This window comes from Anolis sagrei, chromosome 7 (assembly GCF_037176765.1).
Source record: "Anolis sagrei isolate rAnoSag1 chromosome 7, rAnoSag1.mat, whole genome shotgun sequence".
Lineage (NCBI taxonomy): Eukaryota > Metazoa > Chordata > Lepidosauria > Squamata > Dactyloidae > Anolis > Anolis sagrei.
In genome coordinates, this window is record NC_090027.1 from 2,984,967 (window position 1) to 3,009,958 (window position 24,992).

The following is a 24,992-nucleotide window of genomic DNA, read 5'->3' on the forward strand; positions in this document are numbered from 1 at the left end:
CTTGTCTGCTGGAGCTAGGTCTGTTGGAACTAGGAAAAAGGGTTTATATATCTGTGGAATGACCAGGGTGGGACAAAGGACTCTTGTCTGCTGGAGCTAGGTCTGTTGGAACTAGGAAAAAGGGTTTATATATCTGTGGAATGACCAGGGTGGGACAAAGGACTCTTGTCTGCTGGAGCTAGGTCTGTTGGAACTAGGAAAAGGGGTTTATATATCTGTGGAATGACCAGGGTGGGACAAAGGACTCTTGTCTGCTGGAGCTAGGTCTGTTGGAACTAGGAAAAGGGGTTTATATATCTGTGGAATGACCAGGGTGGGACAAAGGACTCTTGTCTGCTGGAGCTAGGTCTGTTGGAACTAGGAAAAGGGGTTTATATATCTGTGGAATGACCAGGGTGGGACAAAGGACTCTTGTCTGCTGGAGCTAGGTCTGTTGGAACTAGGAAAAGGGGTTTATATATCTGTGGAATGACCAGGGTGGGACAAAGGACTCTTGTCTGCTGGAGCTAGGTCTGTTGGAACTAGGAAAAGGGGTTTATATATCTGTGGAATGACCAGGGTGGGACAAAGGACTCTTGTCTGCTGGAGCTAGGTCTGTTGGAACTAGGAAAAGGGGTTTATATATCTGTGGAATGACCAGGGTGGGACAAAGGACTCTTGTCTGATGGAGCTAGGTCTGTTGGAACTAGGAAAAGGGGTTTATATATCTGTGGAATGACCAGGGTGGGACAAAGGACTCTTATGTGCTGGAGCTAGGTGTGAATGTTTCAACTGATCACCTTGATTAGCATATAATGGCCTGACAGTGCCTGGCACCAACTTTTGTTGAGAGGTGATTAGATGTCCTTGTTTGTTTCCTCTCTGTTGTTGTGCCGTTTTTTTTTAATACTGGTAGCCAGATTTTGTTCATTTTCATGGTTTCCTCCTTTCTGTTGAAATTGTTGAAATAAAAAAGCAGTCCACAAAAACAGGTAAACCCAATTAGGTAGAAAGATATGTAGGAACAAATAGTCCAGGAAATTAGTCCATCAGAGTTCATGAAAAACAAATACAGAAACTGGGTTGTTGTAGGTTTTTCCGGGCTATATGGCCATGGTCTAGAGGCATTCTCTCCTGGCGTTTCGCCTGCATCTATGGCAAGCATCCTCAGAGGTTGTGAGGCCTGTTGGAACTAGGAAAAAGGGGTTTATATACCTGTGGAATGACCAGGGTGAGACAAAGGACTTTTGTCTGCTGGGGCTAGCTGTGAATGTTTCAGCTGATCACCTTGATTTGCATTCAATGGCTTGGAAGTGCCTGGGGGGAATCTTTTGTTGATTCCGGCCATGAAAGCCTTCGAAAATACAGAAACTTCCAAGGTAAAACTTGATTTATGAATCAAAAAGGTACTTAAGGCATGAATTTATCCAAGGCAAGGTTTCAGATTATCCAGATAATCTGCTTATTTGGGTTCCCGGTGATGCAGCGGCTAAAAGTTGACTAGTTTTAACACAACTGGTGATGAGACGTTGGATGTGCTATTGTGATCCCATGGGGAGGGTTACGGAAAGTTTCAGACTGCTTAAATCAGTCTGCTGTGCCATGTATTTCCATTCTAGTGAAATGGCAGGGAGAAGGTTTCCGGAAAAGAGACAAAGAGAGGTCCGGAGGTCTCAAAAAGCACGGATTTTATTTCCAGCTGGGACCCTGGAGTGGACTATGTCCAAAAGCATCCAGAGCAATGATATAGGTGCAGACTATGCCTTTTATAGCCTTCAAATGCAAGCAAGCAAAGAACATGCGTCTACATACATTGACCTCATTCACTACGTCATCTTAGCATCATAAGAATATCAAATTCTATTTTCCGACATGCATGTCTTTCTAAAGAGCAAGCATGCAGCTTACATTCATCAATCAAGGGGCCTAACTTTGACCTGTCAGGAGGGAGAGGCATTGGCTCTTTCCTTAGAGCAGTGGTTCTCAACCTTCCTAATGCCGTGACCCCTTAATACAGTCCCTCATGTTGTGGTGACCCCCAACCATAACATTGTTTTTATTGTTACTTCATAACAGTCATTTTACTACTATTATAAATCGTAATGTAAATATCAGATATGCAAGATGTATTTTCATTCACTGGACCAAACTGGACACAAATACCCAATGCACCCACATGTAAATGCTAGTGGGGTTGGGGGGGGGATTGATTTTGTAATTTGGGAGTTGTAATTTCGGGGATTTATAGTTCACCTATCAAAGAGCATTCTGAACTCCATCAGCGATGGACTTGAACCTAGTTTGTCACACAGAACTCCCATGACCAACGGAAAACACTGGAAGGGTTTGGTGGGCATTGACCTTGAATTTGGGAGTTGTAGTTCACCTATATCCAGAGAGCACTGTGGATTTACGCAATGGTGGATCTGGACCAAACTTGGCACAAATACTTAATATGTGCAAATGTGAACACTGGTGGAATCTGGGGGAAATAGACCTTGACTTTTGGGAGTTGTAGTTGTTGGGATTTATAGTTCATTACAATCAAAGAGCATTCTGAGCTCCACCAATGATGGAATTGAACCGAACTTGGCACACAGAACTCCCACAACAAACATAAAATACTGGAAGGGTTTGGTGGGCACTGACCTCAAGTTTTGGAGTTTTAGTTCACCTCCATCCAGATAGCACTGTGTTGTGGACTCAAACAATGATGTATCTGGACCAAACTTGGCATGAATATTCCAGGTCCCCAAATATGAACACAGATTGATTTTTTCGGGGGGGGGGGGGGGGGGAGAGAGACTTTGACATTTAGGAGTTGTATTTAGTGGGATTGATAGTTCACCTACAATCAAAGAGCATTCTGAACCTCACCAACGATAGAATTTGGCCAAACTTCCCACTCAGAACTTCCACGACCAACAGAAAATACTGTATTTTCTGATGGTCTTTGGCGACCCCTCTGATACCTCCTTGCGACCCCCCCAGGGGTCCCGACCCCCAGGTTGAGAAACACTGCCTTAGAGCCTAGTTGTACCAGTCTGTTGCCACTGGGACAGGCTTATCTCTCTCCTGGAATGTATAGATAACATGCCCCCCCCCTCCCCAGTTCAGCCCCCCTCTTGCTGTGCCTGGACAGCAGCTTGCTTGTCCTGTTAGCTTGGGTTTCTTATACAGAGAGGACTTGATTTTTCTATACATTTCAGTGCTTGTAAAGTACATACAATTTATACATAAATAAATATCTATATTTCCAATATCTCCTCCTCACTAGATATTGCGGAAAGAGCCGCCGAAGACAACATGCGGACTTGGGTGCTGCTGAGCATCTTTCTTTTTCTGCCCGTCATCATTCTGTTGGTCATTTTGCTCGTCAAGTGGAAGCGAATCAGCGACTACTGCGCAGAATTTGAGGGCTCAGAGGACGAAACTGCGTAAGTAAACAAGATCTGTCTCAAGTGGCCCAATTTGGAGGCGGACAAGATCTTTAATACTTCAGAGATCTTCTGTTTCGAGTTTTTGTTTTGCTTTGGTCGTGTCAGGAGCGACTTGAGAAACTGCAAGTCGCTTCTGGTGTGAGAGAATTGGCCGTCTGCAAGGACGTTGCCGAGAGGACGTTGCCTGGATGTTTTGATGTTTTTATCATCCTTGTGGGAGGCTTCTCTCACGTCCCCTTTGCACGGGGAGCTGGAGCTGATAGAACCTGCAAGCTGTCGGTCTTCAGTCCTGCCGGCTTTTAACCCACTGCGCCACCGTTTCTGCCCATGATTTCTGCCCGTGCTTTCTGCCCATGATTTGAAAGATTGAATGTCAGGATACATTTAAAAAATAGAATCATAGAATCATAGAATCAAAGAGTTGGAAGAGACCTCATGGGCCATCCAGTCCAACCCCATTCTGCCAAGAAGCAGGAATATTGCATTCAAACCACCCCCTGACAGCCTCTGTCTAAAAGCCTCCAAAGAAAGAGCCTCAACAACATTTCAGAGCAGAGAGTTCCACTGCTGAATAGCTCTCACAGTCAGGAAGTTCTTCCTCATGTTCAGGTGGAATTTCCTTTCCTGTAGTTTGAAGCCATTGTTCCATTGCGTCCTAGTCTCCAAGGAAGCAGAAAACAAGCTTGCTCCAAAGCTTCCAAAGAAGGAGCCTCCACCACACTCCGGGGCAGAGAGTTCCACTGCTGAACGGCTCTCACAGTCAGGAAGTTCTTTCTCGTGTTCAGATGGAATCTCCTCTCTTGTAGTTTGAAGCCATTGTTTTGCGTCCTAGTCTCCAAGGAAGCAGAAAACAAGCTTGTTCCCTTCTCCTCCCTGTGGCTTCCTCTCACATATTTATACATGGCTATCATCATATCTCCTCTCAGCCTTCTCTTCTTCAGGCTAAACATGCCCAGCTCCTTAAGCCGCTCCTCATAGGGCTTGTTCTCCAGACCTTTTATCATTTTAGTCGCTCTCCTCTGGACACATTCCAGCTTGTCAATATCTCTCTTGAATTGTGGTGCTCAGAATTGGACACAATATTCCAGGTGTGGTCTAACCAAAGCAGAATAGAGCATGGGGAGCATGACTTCCCTGGATCTAGACACTAGGCTCCTCTTGATGCAGGACAAAATCCCATTGGCTTTTTTAGCTGTCACTATTGTGTAAATCTTTTTCAAAAACTTTTTTTAAAAGCCTATTTAGTGTCTTTATTTCCCCTGGCACCAGTTTTTCTTTTTTTAATTTTTTAAATTTAATTTAAGTAGACATACATTTGCAAGTATTCGTTGCATACAGTGCAATACTTTCTATCTATTAATGTTCCATAATCCTTTATCTCATAATATATTTCCGTAAGGGGTCACAGTCTACTATCTAAATCTACATAAATAAAAATGTAATGTTCGTTTGTGGGATTAACAGAACTCGAAAATCAGTGGGCCAATTGACACCAAATTTGGACAGCATACACCTAACAACCCAATGTATGTCCTTCACTCCAAAAAAATTGATTTTGTCATTTGGGAGTTGTAGTTGCAGGGATTTATAGTTCACCTACAATCAAAGAACATTCTTAACCCCACCAATGATGGAGTTGGGCCAAATGTGGTACACAGGACTCCCATGAACAACACAAAATACTATAAGGGTTTGGTGGGCATTGACCTTGAGTTTGGGAGTTGTAGTTCACCTACATCCAGAGAGCACTGTGGACTCAAACAATTATGGATCTGGACTAAACTTGGCACGAATATTCCATATGCCCAAATATGAACACAGATGGAGTTTGTGGGAAAGAGACCTTGACATTTGGGATTTGTAGTTACTGGGATGTATAGTTCACCTACAATCAAAGAGCATTCTGAACACACCAATTATGGCATTGAACCAACTGGGGCATACAGGTCTCCCATGACCAACAGAAAACACTGGAAGGGTTTGGTGGGCATTGACCTTGAGTTTGGGAATTGTAGTTCACCTACATCCAGAGAGCACTGTGGACTCAAACAATGATGGATCTGGACCAAACTTGGCACGAATATTCCATATGCCCAAATATGAACACAGATGGAGTTTGTGGGAAAGAGACCTTGACATTTGGGATTTGTAGTTACTGGGATGTATAGTTCACCTACAATCAAAGAGCATTCTGAACACACCAATTATGGCATTGAACCAACTGGGGCATACAGGTCTCCCATGACCAACAGAAAACCCTGGAAGGGTTTGGTGGGCATTGACCTTGAGTTTGGGAGTTGTAGTTCACCTACATCCAGAGAGCACTGTGGACTCAAACAATGATGGATCTGGACCAAAATTGGCACGAATATTCCATATGCCCAAATATGAACACAGATGGAGTATGGGGGAAAGAGACCTTGACATTTGGGGGTTGTAGTTACTGGGATTTATAGTTCACCTACAATCAAAGAGCATTCTGAACACACCAATTATGGCATTGAACCAACTGGGGCATACAGGTCTCCTATGACCAACAGAAAACACTAGAAGGGTTTGGTGGGCATTGACCTTGAGTTTGGGAGTTGTAGTTCACCTACATCCAGAGAGCACTGTGGACTCAAACAATGATGGATCTGGACTAAACTTGGCACGAATATTCCATATGCCCAAATATGAACACAGATGGAGTTTGTGGGAAAGAGACCTTGACATTTGGGGGTTGTAGTTACTGGGATTTATAGTTCACCTACAATCAAAGAGCATTCTGAATCCCACAAATGACAGAATTGGGGCAAATTTCCCACACAGAACCCCCGTGACCAACAGAAAATACTTAAGGCCATCTAGTCCAACTCCTTTCACCAGGGCAAGAAAATGTAATCAGAACCCTCCTGACACAGAGCCCTCCAGCCATAGATATAGATAGATAGATATGATTCACACACAGGGAGATATAGTATCATAGATTTGAAAGAGACCCTTAAAGAAGGACAATGATATTTTGCATATTCCAGAGTAGGCAAACCAGACACTCTCCACATCAACACTGACAAATAAACAGCAAGAAATACTGTTTACTCACAAGCAGAAAAGAATTACATAGATTAGAAACCAACACTTTCTCATTACTTTATTTTCCAAATCACCAGACTGGGCCACAGCAACGCCTGGCAGGGGACAGCTAGTCTAAATAATACATATAAAATATCATAGACTGTTACTTTACATCTTCTTCATCCTTGTCTACACTCTCATAGGATCCTCTATATACATTTTTAGTTTAATTTTACATTAAGGTGGTTGAATCATTGGTTGCCATCCATTAACAAAGTTACCTAATAGTTCTCCTCTTAATAATATAGTTATTTTGTCCATTATCAGCATATCTATACTATATTTTTTCCCATTCTTAAAAGGAGGTATTTCTGGGGTTTTCCAATATCTAGCATATACTATTCGAGCTGCCACTGTTGTGTAGAACAATTTTTTCCAATTTTTTTCAAAAAAAAAAGTATGTTCTAAATCTCTTAATGCTTCTCACATTCTAGATCATATTCAAGATCCGACATATCGAGTGTCTCTGGCAAAATAAGGTAACTTTCCATGCGTTCGAAGGCAATGTTTCATTTCCTGTACCGAGAAAGACCAAAGGGATGGTTTGCATAACAGACACAGTTCTCTTCTTGCTAATTGCATGGATTTGGCAAAGAAATTTGCTTTCTTTTCCGGTCTTCTGCAAAAAAAGAAGCATGAATTCACTACCTTTTTTTCCATTTGAAAAATGGGACTGGATTTATTTATTTCTGCCTAAGGACCCTTAAGCTACCCTATCTATATAAATAAAAATGTAATGTTCGTTTGTGGGATTAACATAACTCAATAACCACTGGGTGAATTGACACCAAATTTGGAAACAACACACCGAACAGGCCAACGAGTTTTGATATTCATAAACACATATATACACAAATATATACAGAAATATATACACACATATATGCACACACAAAACACATACACAGAAAGGGGAAAGGAGGGAGAGAAAGAAGGAGAGAAGGAAAGAAAGAAAAGTAGAGAAAGGAAGGAGAGAACAAAATAAAAAAGTGAAAGAGGGAAGGAAGGAGAGATGGAACGAAAGAGAGAAAGAGGGAAGGAGGGAAGGAAGGAAAGAGACAAGGGAGGATGGAATCAAAGAGGAAAGGAAGCAAGAAAAGAAACAGATAGAGAAGGAAGAAAGAAGAAGGGAAAGAAAAAGAGGGAGGGAGGGAGGGAAGGAAGGAAGGAGACAAGGAAGGATGGATCCAAAGAGCAAAACAGAGAAGGAAGAAAGAAGAAGGGAAAGAAAAAGAGGGAAGGAAGGAAAGAGAAAGGGAGGGAAGGAAGGAACCAAAGAGCAAAGGAAGTGAGAAAAGAAGCAGGTAGAGAAGGAAGAAAGAAGAAGGGAAAGAAAAAGAGGGAAGGAAGGAAAGAGAAAGGGAGGGAAGGAAGGAAGGAATCAAAGAGCAAAGGAAGTGAGAAAAGAAGCAGGTAGAGAAGGAAGAGAGAAGAAGGGAAAGAAAAAGTGGGAAGGAAAGAAAGAGGGAGGGAAGGAAGGAGAGAAAGAAAGGAGGAGACAAAGAGGGAGGGAAGGTTGGCCACAGCAACACGTGGCGGGTGCAGCTAGTAATTAATACAATATTGATATGAGAAGAATTAAAATAATTAAAATCAAGCAGGTTAATCCTTGATTTTAATTATGCAGAGATAGAATAATAGCATCCTTGAGACGGAAGAGACCTGGTGGGCCATCCAGTCCAACCCCATTCTGCCAAGAAGCAGGAAAATCTCATTCGAAGCACCCCTGACAGATGGCCATCCAACCCCTGTTTAAAAGCCTCCAAAGAAGGAGCCTCCACCACACGCCGAGGCAGAGAGTTCCACTGCTGAACAGCTCTCACAGTCAGGAAGTTCTTCCTCATGTTCTGGTGGTCTCGACATGGATGTTGAAATTCCCCAGCACGACTAGGCGTTGGGACTCCAACACCAGGCTTGAGACCACCCCGGCGAGCTCAGGCAGGGAGACTGTTGAGCAGCGGGGTGGACGGTACACCAACAGAATCCCTGTTCTGTCCTGGCTGCTCACCCTTAGGTAGAAACTAGGCCTGGGTAACAACAGAAAAATTTGTTTCTAAAATCGATTCGTTTTTTGGGGTTTTTTTGCGTTTCGATATTTAAAGGAATTCCGAATTTTTTAAAAAAGTTCGATATTTACGAAATTTCGTAAATGGTAAAAAAAAATTACAAAACAATAACGAAACAATAGCGAAACAATAACGAATCGATTCCTTAATGGTGGACGCGACCGCGCAATACACTAAAAAACCTCCAAATGGGACAGGGGGAACTTCTGAAGCTTCCCTCTCCCTCTGTTGTTGACTGTTGGTGTGATATTATAATTTCTTTTCACTAATTAAACAAAAAACAACTATAAAACTTGCCCCAGACATGCGGAAATAATAACGAAACGACCTCAAACCAATAACGAAACGAATACATAACGAAATACGAAGCATTTACGAAACGTATTGAAAAATTTGTTTCGTTTTTAAGTTGCTCCAGAATGGTTCGTTATCGCTTCGTTAACAAAAAAATAACGAATTTTTAACGAATTACGAATTAACCAAACGAAACCGCCCAGCCCTAGTAGACACACTCAAATTTTATTATTTATTTATTTCATTCACTTATACCCCGCCCTTCTCACCCCGAGGGGGACTCAGGGCGGCTTACAGGGAGGGCACAATTAGATGCCCAATCACACAACAAGTAATCCAAAAAATATAACAATTCAGCAGTTAGATTAAAACATCAGTACATAGTAAAATCATAAAACCTAAAACAATCTCATGTCAGAGTCCATATATCAGAGTCCATACATCCGTTCTATTCCGTTTGTCCTTGTCTATCGCCAGGTCCTTGAGTTAGTTGTCAGAGTGACCAAAAGCTTGGTCCCACATCCAGGTCTTTAGTTTTTTCCTAAATGCTAGGAGAGAAGTCGCCGATCTAATCTCCCCGGGGAGTGAATTCCACAGGCGGGGGGCCGCCACTGAGAAGGCCCTGCTCCTCGTCCCCGCCAGCCTCACTTGTGCCACTGGTGGGGTCGAGAGCAGGGCCTCCCCAGAAGATCTTAAACTTCGAGGTGGGATGTAGAGGGAGATCCGTTCGGACAAGTACACTGGGCCGGAACCGTATAGGGTTTTATAGGTCAAAACCAGCACTTTAAATTGTGCTCGGAATTGGATCGGCAGCCAGTGGAGCTGGCGCAACAGGGGGGTGGTGTGCTCCCTGTACGTCGCTCCGGTGAGCAATCTGGCTGCTTCTCGCTGGATTAGTTGTAGTTTCCGAGCAGTCTTTAAAGGCAACCCCACGTAGAGTGCGTTGCAGTAATCCAGCCGGGATGTGACAAGAGCGTGGACCACCGTGGCCAGATCCGACTTCCCAAGGGGACAAAGTACTTCCCAATGTGGGACAAAGTACCTGACCAGGTGGTTGGAATCTTGATAGACCTCTGCAACTCCTCTCCGCACCCCCTGGGTCTTTCCTGCTGCTGAAACCCGGTGGACAGAGTTGGGGGAGATTCACACACACATATACACAGCCAGGTCGGCATGCTCATCCACAATCAGATCTTGGATGGCCATTGTTTTTCCACTTACCAACTTGGCATTAAGCAGCAGGACTTTCCACCCAAAGGGTCTACCATCTTGGTTACCCAGATGTTATTTGGCAGTGCAGATCCACCCTGAGAAGTATTCGTCAAATAAGAAAAGCGATTGGAGGAGAAAACAGAGTGACAGGCCAATGTGGGAAGTGGTTTTCCCTGCCAACTCAGGCCCCTTCCAGACAGCTGAATGAAATCCACTTTGAACTGGATTATACGGCAGTGTGGATTCATATAATCTAGTTGAAAGCGGATTATTGCTTATTCGTTCAGTCGTTTCTGACTCTTCGTGACCTCATGGACCAGCCCACGCTAGAGCTCCCTGTTGGCCGTAACCATCCCCAGCTCCTTAAGAGCAGGGAGTGGTGACGGTCAACAATATTGCTCTACCTAGAATATCAAGGTAGATAACCCACAATATCAAAACATGTATTGTGTGTTATCTACCTTGATATTCCAGGTTATATGACTGTGTGGAAAGGCCCTAACTCATCTGACCATCTAAGTCCTTGATGAGGACTACAAGCTTGTGCAGGAATCATAGAATCATAGAATCAAAGAGTTGGAAGAGACCTCATGGGCCATCCAGTCCCACCCCATTCTGCCAAGAAGCAGGAATATTGCATTCAAATCACCCCTGACAAATGGCCATCCAGCCTCTGCTTAAAAGCTTCCAAAGAAGGAGCCTCCACCACACTCCGGGGCAGAGAGTTCCACTGCTGAACAGCTCCCACAGTCAGGAGGTGGTTGAGTTCCAAAAGATGCTCCCACCACAAACCTGCTTTCCAATAAAGGAAGGGAGGGAGGGAGGGAGGATCAACTGTTCAGCTGCTGATGGTTCTGTCTTTATTTCTCTAACGTCTTGCATTTCCTACCCTCTTTTCTTTGGAACCAGCACTGAAACGGATCAATTGTGACCCAAACTGGACTCGGCTCCTGTTGTGCAGGGAAGAGAAGGAGACAGCCAAGACCACGCCATGCGCCTGCAGTGCCCGATTTCTTGCCATTGCTTAATAAAGGATTGTATGCGTAGAAAGCACGGAGGAGTGTTCTTCTCTGAACGGTTGTCCAGTTTTCACGGTGCATGCTTTGCTGGGCTGGGCTGGTGTCCTGGGTCAGCATCTCAGGGCAGAGGACGAGGTTGGCACTCCATTAGGGCACACCCTTGGGGTCCTTCCAGCACCCATTCAGGCCCCTTTACTTCCTTTACTTAGGCGATCTCTCGTTGCCCGAATATGATGGCCTTCCAAGTGTAGGATACATAAGTGGCTGTGGAGCCCTATTCTTGACGCGCATGTTCTCCCGCAGTGTGAACATCAGTTTCCAGGTGGAAGGTGGTCCCAATCAGGTTTGGCTTCATGCACCTTCCTCTTGGCACGTTTCCCCCTTTCTCCCTCCATTCATACCTCTTCGAATTCCACAGCACTGCTGGTCGCAGCTGACTTCCAGTTATAGCACTCAAGGGCCAGGGCTTACCAGTTGTCAGTCTCTATGCCACAGTTTTTAAGATTAGCTTTGAGCCCATCTTTAAATCTCTTTTCCTGCCCTCCAACATTCCGTTTTCCGTTCTTGAGTTCGGAGTAGAGCAACTGCTTTGGGAGACGGTGGTTGGGCATCTGGACAAAGTGGCCGGTCCAGCGGAGTTGATGACGGAGGACCATTGCTTCAATGCTGGTGGCCTTTGCTTCTTCCAGCATGCTGACATTTGTCCGCCTGTCTTCCCAAGAGATTTGCAGGATTTTTCAGAGGCAACACTGTTGGAATCGTTCCAGGAGCTGAGTGTGACATCTGTAGACAGTCCACGTCTCGCAGGCGTATAGCAGGGTTGGGAGAGGAATAGCTTTGTAAACAAGCACCTTGGTGTCCCTACAGATGTCCCGGTCCTCAAACACTCTCTGCTCCATTCAGAAAAAAGCTGCACTCGCAGAGCTCAGGCAGTGTTGTATTTCAGTGTCAATGTTGACTTTTGTGGAGAGGGGGCTGCCAAGGGAGTGGAAATGGTCAGCATTTTCTAATATTACACCATTAAACTATATTTCTGGCATTGGAGATGGATTGGCCGGTGACTGCTGGAACAGCACTTTGGTTGCTTTGAACTGGATTATTTGAGTTCCTCCAGGCAGGAAGCAGTCAGGCTTGGAAGCTACAAAGCCATTCAGTGCTAATCAAGGTGGCCAATTACAACATTCACACTGGTTTCAAGCAGACAAGAGTTCTTTCTCCCACCCTGGAGATCCCACAGATATATAAAACCCCACTTGCCCAGTTTCCAACAGACCTCACAACCTCTGAGGATGAATGCCATAGATGTGGGTGAAATGTGGGGTAAATAGATATAGATAATAGATAGATAGATAGATAGATAGACAGACAGACGATAGATAGAAAGATAAATAAATAAATAAACAGATATAGATGATAGATAGGTGATAGAAATGTAAATAAATAGATAGAGATAGATAGATGGTAGATAGAAAGGTATATACATAAATAGATATAGATGATAGATAGGTGATAGAAAGATAAATAAATAAATAGATACAGATGGTAGGTGATAAAAAGGTAAATAAATACATGGATAGAGATAGATAGATAGATAGATAGATAGATAGATAGATAGATAGACGATAAATAGAAAGGTAAATACATAGATAGACATAGATAGGTAAATACATAAATACATATAGATAATAGATAGATGATGGATAGAAAGATAAATAAATAGATATAGATGATAAATAGGTGATAGAAAGGTAAATAGATAGATAGATAGATAGATAGATAGATATAGATAGATAGATAGACGGTAGATAGAAAGGTAAATACATAAATAGATATAGATGATAGATAGACAGACGATGGATTGAAAGATAAATAAATAAATAAATAGATATAGATGATAAATAGGTGATAGAAAGGTAAATAAATAAATGGATAGAGATAGATAGATAGATAGATGGTAGATAGAAAGGTAAATACATAAATAGATATAGATGATAGATAGGTGATAGAAAGGTAAATAAAAATAGATATAGATGATAGGTGATAGAAATGTAAATAAATAAATGGATAGAGATAGATAGATAGATTGTAGATAGAAAGGTAAATACATAAATAGATATAGATTATAGGTGATAGAAAGGTAAATAAATAAATGGATAGAGATAGATAGATAGATAGATAGATAGATAGATAGATAGATGGTCGATAGAAAGGTAAATACATAAATAGATATAGATGATAGATAGGTGATAGAAAGGTAAATAAATAAATAGATATAGATTATAGGTGATAGAAAGGACACTATTTATTTATTTATTTATTAGATAGATAGATAGATAGATAGATAGTCGATAGAAAGGTAAATAGATAAATAGATATAGATGATAGATAGATAGATAGACGATGGATTGAAATATAAATAAATAAATATAGATGATAAATAGGTGATAGAAAGGTAAATAAATAAATGGATAGAGATAGATAGATAGATAGATAGATAGATAGATAGATAGATGGTCGATAGAAAGGTAAATAGATAAATAGATAGAAAGGAAAATACATAAAAAGATATAGATGATAGTTAGATAGACGGGTAAAAAGGTAAATAAATAAACAGATAGATAGATAGACAGATATGGATAGAAAGGTAAATAAATAAATAGATATAGATGATAGATAGGTGATAGAAAGATAAGTAAATAAATAGATAGATACATTGTTGTTCATTCGTTCAGTCGTCTCCGACTCTTTGTGACCTCATGGACCATCCCACGCCAGAGCTCCCTGTCGGCCGTTACCACCCCCAGCTCCCTCAAGGTCAGTCCAGTCACTTCAAGGATGTCATCCATCCATCTTGCCCTTGGTCGGCCCCTCTTCCTTTTGCCTTCCACTTTCCCCAGCATCATTCCCTTCTCTAGGCTTTCCTGTCTCCTCATGATGTGGCCAAAGTATTTCAACTTTGTCTCTAGTCTCCTTCCCTCCAGTGAGCAGTCGGGCTTTATTTCCTGGAGGATGGACTGGTTGGATCTTCTCGCAGTCCAAGGCACTCTCAGAACTTTCCTCCAACACCACAGCTCAAAAGCATCTCTCTTCCTTGGCTCAGCCTTCCCTAAGGTCCAGCTCTCACATCCGTAGGTGACTCCAGGGAAGACCATGGCTTTGACTAGGCAATGGATCTTGGTTGCCAGTCTGATGTCTCTACTCTTTACTATTTTATCGAGATTGGACATTGCTCTCCTCCCAAGAAGGAAGCGTCTCCTGATTTCCTGGCCACAGTCTGCATCTGCAGTCATCTTTGCGCCTAGAAATACAAAGTCTGTCACGGCCTCCACGGTTTCTCCCTCTATTTCCCAGTTGTCAATCATTCTTGTTGCCATAATCTTGGTTTTTTTGACGTTTAGCTGCAACCCGGCTTTTGCACTTTCTTCTTTCACCTTGATTAGAAGGCTCCTCAGCTCCTCCTCGCTTTCGGCCATCAGAGTGGTGTCATCTGCATATCTGAGGTTGTTAATGTTTCTTCCAGCCATTTTCACCCCAGCTTTGCATTCATCCAGCCCCGCACATCCTCGCATGATGTGTTCTGCATACAAGTTAAAAAGGTTGGGTGAGAGGATGCAGCCTTGCCGTACGCCTTTCCCAACCTTGACCCAGTCTCCTGTTCTGTGGTCAGTTCTGACTGTGGCTCCTTGGTCCTTGTCCAGATTCCTCAGGAGAGAGGGGAGGGGGCTTGGGATGCCCATCCCACCAAGAACTTGCCACAATTTAATATGATCCACACAGTCAAAGGCTTTAGAAGAGTCAATGAAGCAGAAATAGATGTTTTTCTGAAACTCCCTGCCTTTCTCCATTCTCCAGCATCCGGATATTGGCAATCTGGTCTCTGGTTCCTCTGCCTTTTCTGAACCCAGCTTGAACATCTGGCAACTCTCGCTCCATGTCTTGCTGGAGTCTTCCTTGCAGGATCTTGAGCATTACCTTACTGGCATGAGAAATAAGGGCCACTGTACGGAAGTTTGAGCAGTCTTTCGCATTTCCCTTTTTTGGTATGGGGATATAAGTTGATTTTTTCCAGTCTGATGGCCATTCTTGATAGATACATACATACATAAAAAGATATAGATGATAGATAGATGATGGGTAGAAAGGTAAATAAATAGATATAGATGATAGGTGATAGAAAGGTAAATAAATAGAGTTAGATAGATAAACAGACAGACGATGGATAGAAAAGTAAATAGATATAGATGATAGACAGATAGATAGATAGATAGATGATAGATAGATAGATAGATAGATAGATAGAAAGGTAAATACATAAAAAGATATAGATGATAGTTAGATAGACGGGTAAAAAGGTAAATAAATAAACAGATAGATAGATAGACAGATATGGATAGAAAGGTAAATAAATAAATAGATATAGATGATAGATAGGTGATAGAAAGATAAGTAAATAAATAGATAGATACATACATACATAAAAAGATATAGATGATAGATAGATGATGGGTAGAAAGGTAAATAAATAGATATATATGATAGGTGATAGAAAGGTAAATAAATAGAGATAGATAGATAGATAGATAGATAGATAAACAGACAGACGATGGATAGAAAAGTAAATAGATATAGATGATAGACAGATAGATGATAGATAGATAGATAGATAGATGATAGATAGATAGATAGATAGAAAGGTAAATACATAAATAGATATAGATAGATGATTGATAGAAGGAGAGCGAGAGAGAGATGTTAGGAATTGTGGGAGTCGAAGTCCCAAACACCTGGAAGGGGGGGGGGCAGTTGGTCCCTAAGTGCGCCCTCCAGTTTGGGATGAGTTGCCATTCCGGGTTTATTTGGAGTGGGGGGTCCCCCACCCCCTTTGTCTGTTTCAGAGAGAGCTTCCCAGGGTCTCCTTCCCCGAAGTTTCTCCAAAGGAGGAAAAGGGGAAGGAAAGAATGAAAGAACGAAGGAAGGAAGGAAGGAAGGAAGGAAGGAACGCAGGCGGAGTTCGTTGCCGCCGTTACCGGTCGCCCTTGCCGCCCAGCATGGCGAGGCTCCACCTGGCCCTGGCCCCGCTCCTCGCCTACCTGGCCTCGGTCCTGGGTGAGAGAGAGAGAGAGAGAGAATGGGGGGGGGGGCACACCTGCCGGAGGGAGGGAGGGAGGGAGGGAGAGGAGGGAGGCTGCCCTGCTCACCTGGGGAAGGGAAAGGGAACCAAGAAGCAGGGCTGGCGCTCGGCTGATTTATTGACCTTTCTATCCTCTATCATCTATTTATCTACCATCTATCATCTATATTTATCTGTTTATGTATTTACTTTTCTATCCATATATTCTTTCTTTCTCTCTCCCTCCCCCTCTCTCTATTTATGTATTTACCTTTCTATCCATCGTCTGTCTGTCTGTCTGTCTGTCTATCTATCTCTATTTATTTACCTTTCTATCATCTATCTATCTATCTATCTATCTATCTATCTATCTATCTATCTATTTACTTTTCTATCATCTATCTATCTATCTATCTATCTATCTATCATCTATATCTATTTATTTACCTTTCTATCATCTATCTATCTATCTATCTATCTATCTATCTACCATCTATATCTATTTATTTACTTTTCTATCATCTCTCTCTCTCTCTCTCTCTCTCTCTCTATTTATTTACCTTTCCATCTATCTATCTATCTATCTATCTATCAATCATCTATCTCTATTTATTTACCTATCTATCTATCTATCTATCTATCTATCTATCTATCTATCTATCTATCTATCTATCATCTATCTATCTATCTATCTATCTCTATTTAATAACCTTTCCATCTATCTATCTATCTATCTATCTCTATTTATTTACCTTTCTATCATCTCTCTCTCTCTCTCTCTCTCTCTCTCTTTCTATTTATTTACCTGTCCATCATCTATCTATCTAACTAAATATCTATCTATCTCTATTTATTTACCTTTCCATCATCTATCTATCTATCTATCTATCATCTATCTATCTATCTATCTATCTCTATTTATTTACCTTTCTATCATCTATCTATCTATCTCTATTTAATAACCTTTCCATCATCTCTATTTATTTACCTTTCTATCATCTATCTCTCTCTCTCTCTCTCTCTCTCTCTCTATTTATTTACCTGTCCATCATCTGTCTATCTATCTATCTATCTATCTCTATTTATTTACCTTTCTATCATCTATCTATCTATCTATCTATCTATCTATCTATCTATCATCTATATCTATTTATTTACCTTTCTATCATCTATCTATCTATCTATCTATCTACCATCTATATCTATTTATTTACTTTTCTATCATCTCTCTCTCTCTCTCTCTCTCTCTCTCTATTTATTTACCTTTCCATCTATCTATCTATCTATCAATCATCTATCTCTATTTATTTACCTTTCTATCATCTATCTATCTATCTATCTATCTATCTATCTATCTATCTATCTATCTATCATCTATCTATCTATCTATCTCTATTTAATAACCTTTCCATCATCTATCTATCTATCTATCTATCTATCTATCTATCTATCTATCTATCTATCTATCTATCTATCTATCTATCTCTCTCTATTTATTTACCTTTCTATCATCTATCTATCTATCTATCTATCTGTCATCTATCTATCTATCTATCTATCATCTATCTCTATTTATTTACCTTTCTATCATCTATCTATCTATCTATCTATCTCTATTTAATAACCTTTCCATCATCTCTATTTATTTACCTTTCTATCATCTATCTATCTATCTATCTATCTATCTATCTATCTATCTATCTATCTATCTATCTATCATCTCTCTCTCTCTCTCTCTCTCTCTCTCTATTTATTTACCTGTCCATCATCTATCTATCTATCTATCTATCTATCTATCTATCTCTATTTATTTACCTTTCTATCATCTATCTATCTCTCTCTCTCTCTCTCTCTCTCTCTCTCTCTATTTATTTACCTGTCCATCATCTATCTATCTATCTATCTATCTATCTATCTATCTATCTATCTATCTATCTCTTAGAGGAGGAGAGGGGTCTCTTCCACTCAAGATGGATCTCAACCCCTTCTTTCCACAACAAGCCCCCCAAGACAGGGGCACAGACCCCAAACGAAAACACCACAGGGCAGGTATGGGCAGACTGCGGCTCTCCAGCTGTTTGGGCCTCCAAATCCCAGAATTCCCGACAAGTGAACAAGTTTATTGGGGCTTCTGGGAGTTGGAGGCCCAAACAGCTGGAGGGCCGCGGTTGGAGGATGCCTGCCATAGGGCTTGGACACCATGGCTAGCCTAAGCTTGATATATGTCACAATAACAATAAATGATAGATAGAGGTAGAGATAGAGATGATAGATAGATACTAGATAGATAGATAGATAGATAGATAGATAGATAGATAGAAGGAATAGAGGGGTGCATAATTAATAGATAGATGGATAAATGGATAGATAGATAGATAGATAGATAGATAGATAGATAGATAGATAGATCATTGAAACTGCAAGTGCATCGACACTTTAGAATGAATGCAGTTTGATAGTACTTTTAGCTGCCATGCCTCAATGCTATGGACTCCTTGGGAGTTGTAGTTTGGCGAGGGATTGGCATTTGGCAGGCCTTATAAAGCCACAACTCTAGGGATTGCATTGGCTTTCTCCGAGGAATCCAGAAAGTAGCCAAGCTGCTGAAAGCATTGGAAGGGGAAGGACGGTCTCAGTGATCCTCTTTGGTCCTCTCTTGCCCTTCTCTAGGTGCGGAAAGGACGTTTTTGCAAGTGACGGTCCCGCATCGAGTCCCTTCGTATGCCACTGTAAATACGGTATTGTGTGCATTTGCCCTCTCCCTTGTGCCTCTTTTTCAAGGCCGAGGATGCGTCTACACTGTACAACTGTAGTGGATTCCTAAAGATACAGGAGACAAATAGATGGATTGATTTAGGTGAAAGGAAACCAGATGCATTTGTTTGGTCAAACAGGTGAACAGTCCCTGCTCTTGCAGGTAAAACGAAACTGCCCACCTAGAACATAGGATGGGTGGGCTTTGATACCTTTCCATTCCTTGCAGCACATGTGAATTCTCATAACTCAGGTGGGTTCTCTTTACTAGCTGATTGGGTGAAGTGTGCTCATGCGTGGGACTAAGTTTCTCGTTACCGTATATGCTCAAAGATAAACTGAGTTTTTCAGACCTTCTTATTGGCTGAAAAAGCCTCCCCGGGCTTATTTTGGGGTCAAGCCTGGAAGCCATTGCTTGCAATATATGATCTATTTCTCGCTCCTCTTCCCTTCCCTCGACAGTGTGTTTTCTTTTCTGCTTCTGCTCTGCTTCTCCTCCCAGGCTGGAATGTTTTGAAATGGGAAAGGAGGGGGAGAGAAGCCCTTGCAAGTCTCTCCTGCAGATATATAAGCATTTTCCCCTGCAAGGCTTTGCAATCCCTACATACCTATATATTAGGCTTGGTTGATTAAAAAAAATGGTTCAAAACTTGTTTCAGATGTAGTGGTTTGATTCTAAAGTCAATTCCAATTTGCACAGAAAAGAAATGTTCAAAACTTCCCAAAACTTCTGAGACTTCCGAATCCTTTTGTTAATGGTTTGAAAGTGTTATTTCCTGTTTCATTGGGTGGTCTTTAGTTTGAAAGTAGTTGTTTTACTCCAGAAGTGGGAAAAAGCAAGTGGAGGAAATTCCTTCTTTCTCTGGTTTAAAACTGGCTTCTCTGGCTTGAGCTGAGGCCAGGGACCAGAAGTGGGGAAAAGCATGTGGAGGGAATTTCTTCCTTCTCTGGTTTAAAACTGGCTTCTCTGGCCCGAGCCAAGGCCAGGAAATTCCTTCCTTTTCTGGTTTAAAATTGGCTTCTCTGGCTTGAGCTGAGGCCAGGAACCAGAAGTGGGGAAAAGCATGTGGAGGGAATTTCTTCCTTCTCTGGTTTAAAACTGGCTTCTCTGGCTTGAGCCAAGGCCAGGAAATTCCTTCCTTCTCTGGTTTAAAACTGGCTTCTCTGGCTCGAGCCAATGCCAGGAAATTCCTTCTTTCTCTGGTTTAAAACTGGGTTCTCTGGCTCGAGCCAAGGCCAGGAAATTCCTTCTTTCTCTGGTTTAAAACTGGCTTCTCTGGCTTGAGCCAATGCCAGGAAATTCCTTCCTTCTCTGGTTTAAAACTGGCTTCTCTGGCTTGAGCCGAGGCCAGGGACCAGAAGTGGGGAAAAGCATGCGGAGAAAATTCCTTCTTTCTCTGGTTTAAAACTGGGTTCTCTGGCTTGAGCCAAGGCCAGGAAATTCCTTCCTTCTCTGGTTTAAAACTGGCTTCTCTGGCTTGAGCCGAGGCCAGGGACCAGAAGTGGGGAAAAGCATGCGGAGAAAATTCCTTCTTTCTCTGGTTTAAAACTGGGTTCTCTGGCTCGAGCCAAGGCCAGGAAATTCCTTCCTTCTCTGGTTTAAAACTGGCTTCTCTGGCTTGAGCCGAGGCCAGGGACCAGAAGTGGGGAAAAGCATGCGGAGAAAATTCCTTCTTTCTCTGGTTTAAAACTGGGTTCTCTGGCTTGAGCCAAGGCCAGGAAATTCCTTCCTTCTCTGGTTTAAAACTGGCTTCTCTGGCTTGAGCCGAGGCCAGGGACCAGAAGTGGGGAAAAGCATGCGGAGAAAATTCCTTCTTTCTCTGGTTTAAAACTGGGTTCTCTGGCTCGAGCCAAGGCCAGGAAATTCCTTCCTTCTCTGGTTTAAAACTGGCTTCTCTGGCTTGAGCCGAGGTCAGGGACCAGAAGTGGGGAAAAGCATGCGGAGAAAATTCCTTCTTTCTCTGGTTTAAAACTGGGTTCTCTGGCTTGAGCCAAGGCCAGGAAATTCCTTCCTTCTCTGGTTTAAAACTGGCTTCTCTGGCTTGAGCCGAGGCCAGGGACCAGAAGTGGGGAAAAGCATGCGGAGAAAATTCCTTCTTTCTCTGGTTTAAAACTGGGTTCTCTGGCTCGAGCCAAGGCCAGGAAATTCCTTCCTTCTCTGGTTTAAAACTGGCTTCTCTGGCTTGAGCCGAGGCCAGGGACCAGAAGTGGGGAAAAGCATGCGGAGAAAATTCCTTCTTTCTCTGGTTTAAAACTGGGTTCTCTGGCTTGAGCCAAGGCCAGGAAATTCCTTCCTTCTCTGGTTTAAAACTGGCTTCTCTGGCTTGAGCCGAGGCCAGGGACCAGAAGTGGGGAAAAGCATGCGGAGAAAATTCCTTCTTTCTCTGGTTTAAAACTGGGTTCTCTGGCTCGAGCCAAGGCCAGGAAATTCCTTCCTTCTCTGGTTTAAAACTGGCTTCTCTGGCTTGAGCCGAGGCCAGGGACCAGAAGTGGGGAAAAGCATGCGGAGAAAATTCCTTCCTTCTCTGGTTTAAAACTGGCTTCTCTGGCTCGAGCCAATGCCAGGAAATTCCTTCCTTCTCTGGTTTAAAACTGGCTTCTCTGGCTCAAGCCAAGGCCAGGAAATTCCTTCTTTCTCTGGTTTAAAACTGGCTTCTCTGGCTTGAGCCAAGGCCAGGAACCAGAAGTGGGGAAAAGCATGCGGAGAAAATTCCTTCTTTCTCTGGTTTAAAACTGGGTTCTTTGGCTCGAGCCAAGGCCAGGAAATTCCTTCCTTCTTTGGTTTAAAACTGGCTTCTCTGGCTTGAGCCGAGGCCAGGGACCAGAAGTGGGGAAAAGCATGTGGAGGAAATTTCTTCTTTCTCTGGTTTAAAACTGGCTTCTCTGGCTTCAAAACTGGCTTCTCTGGCTTGAACCGAAGCCAGGGAACAGAAGCGGGTAAAAGCTGAATAATTTCCGTCTCACTTCATGAGTCGTAACAAAAATGGTGGAAAAAGCTTTGGAAGGGCAAAGGGACTTCCAGTTTTCTTAAAAACTTCAAAATCACTTCGAAAAGGTAATTTTTCCAACTTTATTCAGAATTACGATGATTCCGAAGGTACCTAACCACGCCTACTATATATCTGTGCCTTATATTCGGGTCAGTTTATACTTGAGTATATATGATAAATTAACTTTTATTTCTCTAGAAGCACATGATTTCTGGTAAATCAGGTGGGTAACTCAAAGTCCACTCAGCTTATGTCTACATGATTATTACTTATGTGCTATATGATCCACCCAACAGAACCCCTCCTGAGGTCAGAATGAAGCAGATTTCTTTCAAGCAGTTGCTTAGCTTAGCTTTACCAATATTTCTTTTTTACTTTCCAAGCTCCGTCAGAATGAAGGCAGTTTGACACCATTTTGGTTCCTGCCAGGCATTTCGGACTCCTCTGCCCAAGAGGATTGGTGCCTTCTGCTTTGCCAAACCACAGCTCGTAGTACTCCATAGCATTGTTCTATGGCAGTTCAAGTGACGTCAAACTGCATTAACTCTACAGTGTAGATGCATCCTAAGCCGAAGGCATGTCCCTAACTCAGTGTTTCTCAACCTTCCTAATGCCGTGACCCCTGAATACAGTTCCTCATGTTGTGGTGACCCCCAAGCACTTAGGACTTTGAAGAATATTGTTGGTGCTTAGAACCCGGGTCAGAAGACCCATTTTGAATGGTGTTGGTACAAAAAAGCAACGGGAAAAGGATAAACATGACCTCATTTTGCTTTGTTGTAGGAACAGATGACTTTTAACATCCATATAGGCGGAAAGGTCTATACAATTCACCTAAACCAACAGTGAGTAAAATATTGGGATTTGGGTCTCCAGTGGGGCAAGTATCTGCATTCTTCATTAGTAAGACAAAAAGTGATATAAGATACATCCAGATCTATATTATTATTTACATACACATGCAGGCACACAAATAAATATATATACCACATTTCTTCAATTTTAAGATGATCTTCTTCCTACAATCAATGGCAATTGAAAAAATGCACACACACACACACACAATTATACCATATTTACACACAATACGTATGCATATCGATCTATCATTTATGCACCCCCTCTATTCCATCTATCTACCTATCTATCTCTCTATCATTTATGCACCCCTCTATTCCATCTATTCATCTCTCTATCATTTATGCACCCCCTCTATTCCATCTATTCCATCTATCTATCTACCTATCTATCTCTCTTTTATGCACCCCCTCTATTCCATCTGTTCTATCTACCTACCTACCTATCTCTCTATCATTTATGCACCCCTCTATTCCATCTATTCATCTCTCTATCATTTATGCACCCCCTCTATTCCATCTATTCCATCTATCTACCTATCTATCTCTCTATCATTTATGCACCCCTCTATTCCATCTATTCATCTCTCTATCATTTATGCACCCCCTCTATTCCATCTATTCTATCTACCTACCTACCTATCTCTCTATCATTTATGCACCCCTCTATTCCATCTATTCATCTCTCTATCATTTATGCACCCCTTCTATTCCATCTATTCCATCTATTCCATCTATCTATCTACCTATCTATCTCTCTTTTATGCACCCCCTCTATTCCATCTATTCCATCTATCTACCTATCTATCTCTCTATCATTTATGCACCCCTCTATTCCATCTATTCATCTCTCTATCATTTATGCACCCCTCTATTCCATCTATTCATCTCTCTATCATTTATGCACCCCTCTATTCCATCTATTCATCTCTCTATCATTTATGCACCCCCTCTATTCCATCTATTCCATCTATCTATCTACCTATCTATATCTCTTTTATGCACCCCCTCTATTCCATCTGTTCTATCTACCTACCTACCTATCTCTCTATCATTTATGCACCCCTCTATTCCATCTATTCATCTCTCTATCATTTATGCACCCCCTCTATTCCATCTATTCCATCTATCTACCTATCTATCTCTCTATCATTTATGCACCCCTCTATTCCATCTATTCATCTCTCTATCATTTATGCACCCCCTCTATTCCATCTATTCCATCTATCTACCTATCTATCTCTCTATCATTTATGCACCCCTCTATTCCATCTATTCATCTCTCTATCATTTATGCACCCCTTCTATTCCATCTATTCCATCTATCTATCTATCTACCTATCTATCTCTCTTTTATGCACCCCCTCTATTCCATCTATTCCATCTATCTACCTATCTATCTCTCTATCATTTATGCACCCCTCTATTCCATCTATTCATCTCTCTATCATTTATGCACCCCCTCTATTCCATCTATTCTATCTACCTACCTACCTATCTCTCTATCATTTATGCACCCCTCTATTCCATCTATTCATCTCTCTATCATTTATGCACCCCTTCTATTCCATCTATTCCATCTATTCCATCTATCTACCTACCTATCTATCTCTCTTTTATGCACCCCCTCTATTCCATCTATTCCATCTATCTACCTATCTATCTCTCTATCATTTATGCACCCCTCTATTCCATCTATTCATCTCTCTATCATTTATGCACCCCCTCTATTCCATCTATTCCATCTATCTATCTACCTATCTATCTCTCTTTTATGCACCCCCTCTATTCCATCTATTCTATCTACCTACCTACCTATCTCTCTATCATTTATGCACCCCTCTATTCCATCTATTCATCTCTCTATCATTTATGCACCCCCTCTATTCCATCTATTCCATCTATCTATCTACCTATCTATCTCTCTTTTATGCACCCCCTCTATTCCATCTATTCTATCTACCTACCTACCTATCTCTCTATCATTTATGCACCCCTCTATTCCATCTATTCATCTCTCTATCATTTATGCACCCCCTCTATTCCATCTATTCCATCTATTCCATCTATTCCATCTATCTACCTATCTCTCTATCATTTATGCACCCCCTCTATTCCATCTATTCATCTCTCTATCATTTATGCACCCCCTCT

General features: G+C 41.8%; 2 protein-coding genes across 2 annotated transcripts in view; both read left to right on the plus strand.

Annotated features, from left to right (window-relative positions):
- The window catches only part of LOC132782422 (disintegrin and metalloproteinase domain-containing protein 2-like), an 80,364-nt gene extending 69,212 nt beyond the window's left edge, over positions 1–11,152 (plus strand). Inside the window, exons 19-21 of the mRNA XM_067470854.1 lie at positions 3,257–3,416; positions 6,971–7,015; positions 11,018–11,152. Coding sequence (XP_067326955.1) covers positions 3,257–3,416; positions 6,971–7,015; positions 11,018–11,039 — 227 coding nt within the window. The 3' untranslated portion in view covers positions 11,040–11,152. The remainder of the gene's footprint in view (positions 1–3,256; positions 3,417–6,970; positions 7,016–11,017) is intronic.
- A 264-nt stretch (positions 11,153–11,416) lies between these two features.
- Positions 11,417–24,992, plus strand: part of LOC132769767 (disintegrin and metalloproteinase domain-containing protein 2-like) — a 68,420-nt gene continuing 54,844 nt past the window's right edge. Inside the window, exons 1-4 of the mRNA XM_067470855.1 lie at positions 11,417–11,470; positions 16,023–16,233; positions 18,908–18,975; positions 22,765–22,826. Of these exons, the coding sequence (XP_067326956.1) occupies positions 11,417–11,470; positions 16,023–16,233; positions 18,908–18,975; positions 22,765–22,826 (395 nt within the window). The remainder of the gene's footprint in view (positions 11,471–16,022; positions 16,234–18,907; positions 18,976–22,764; positions 22,827–24,992) is intronic.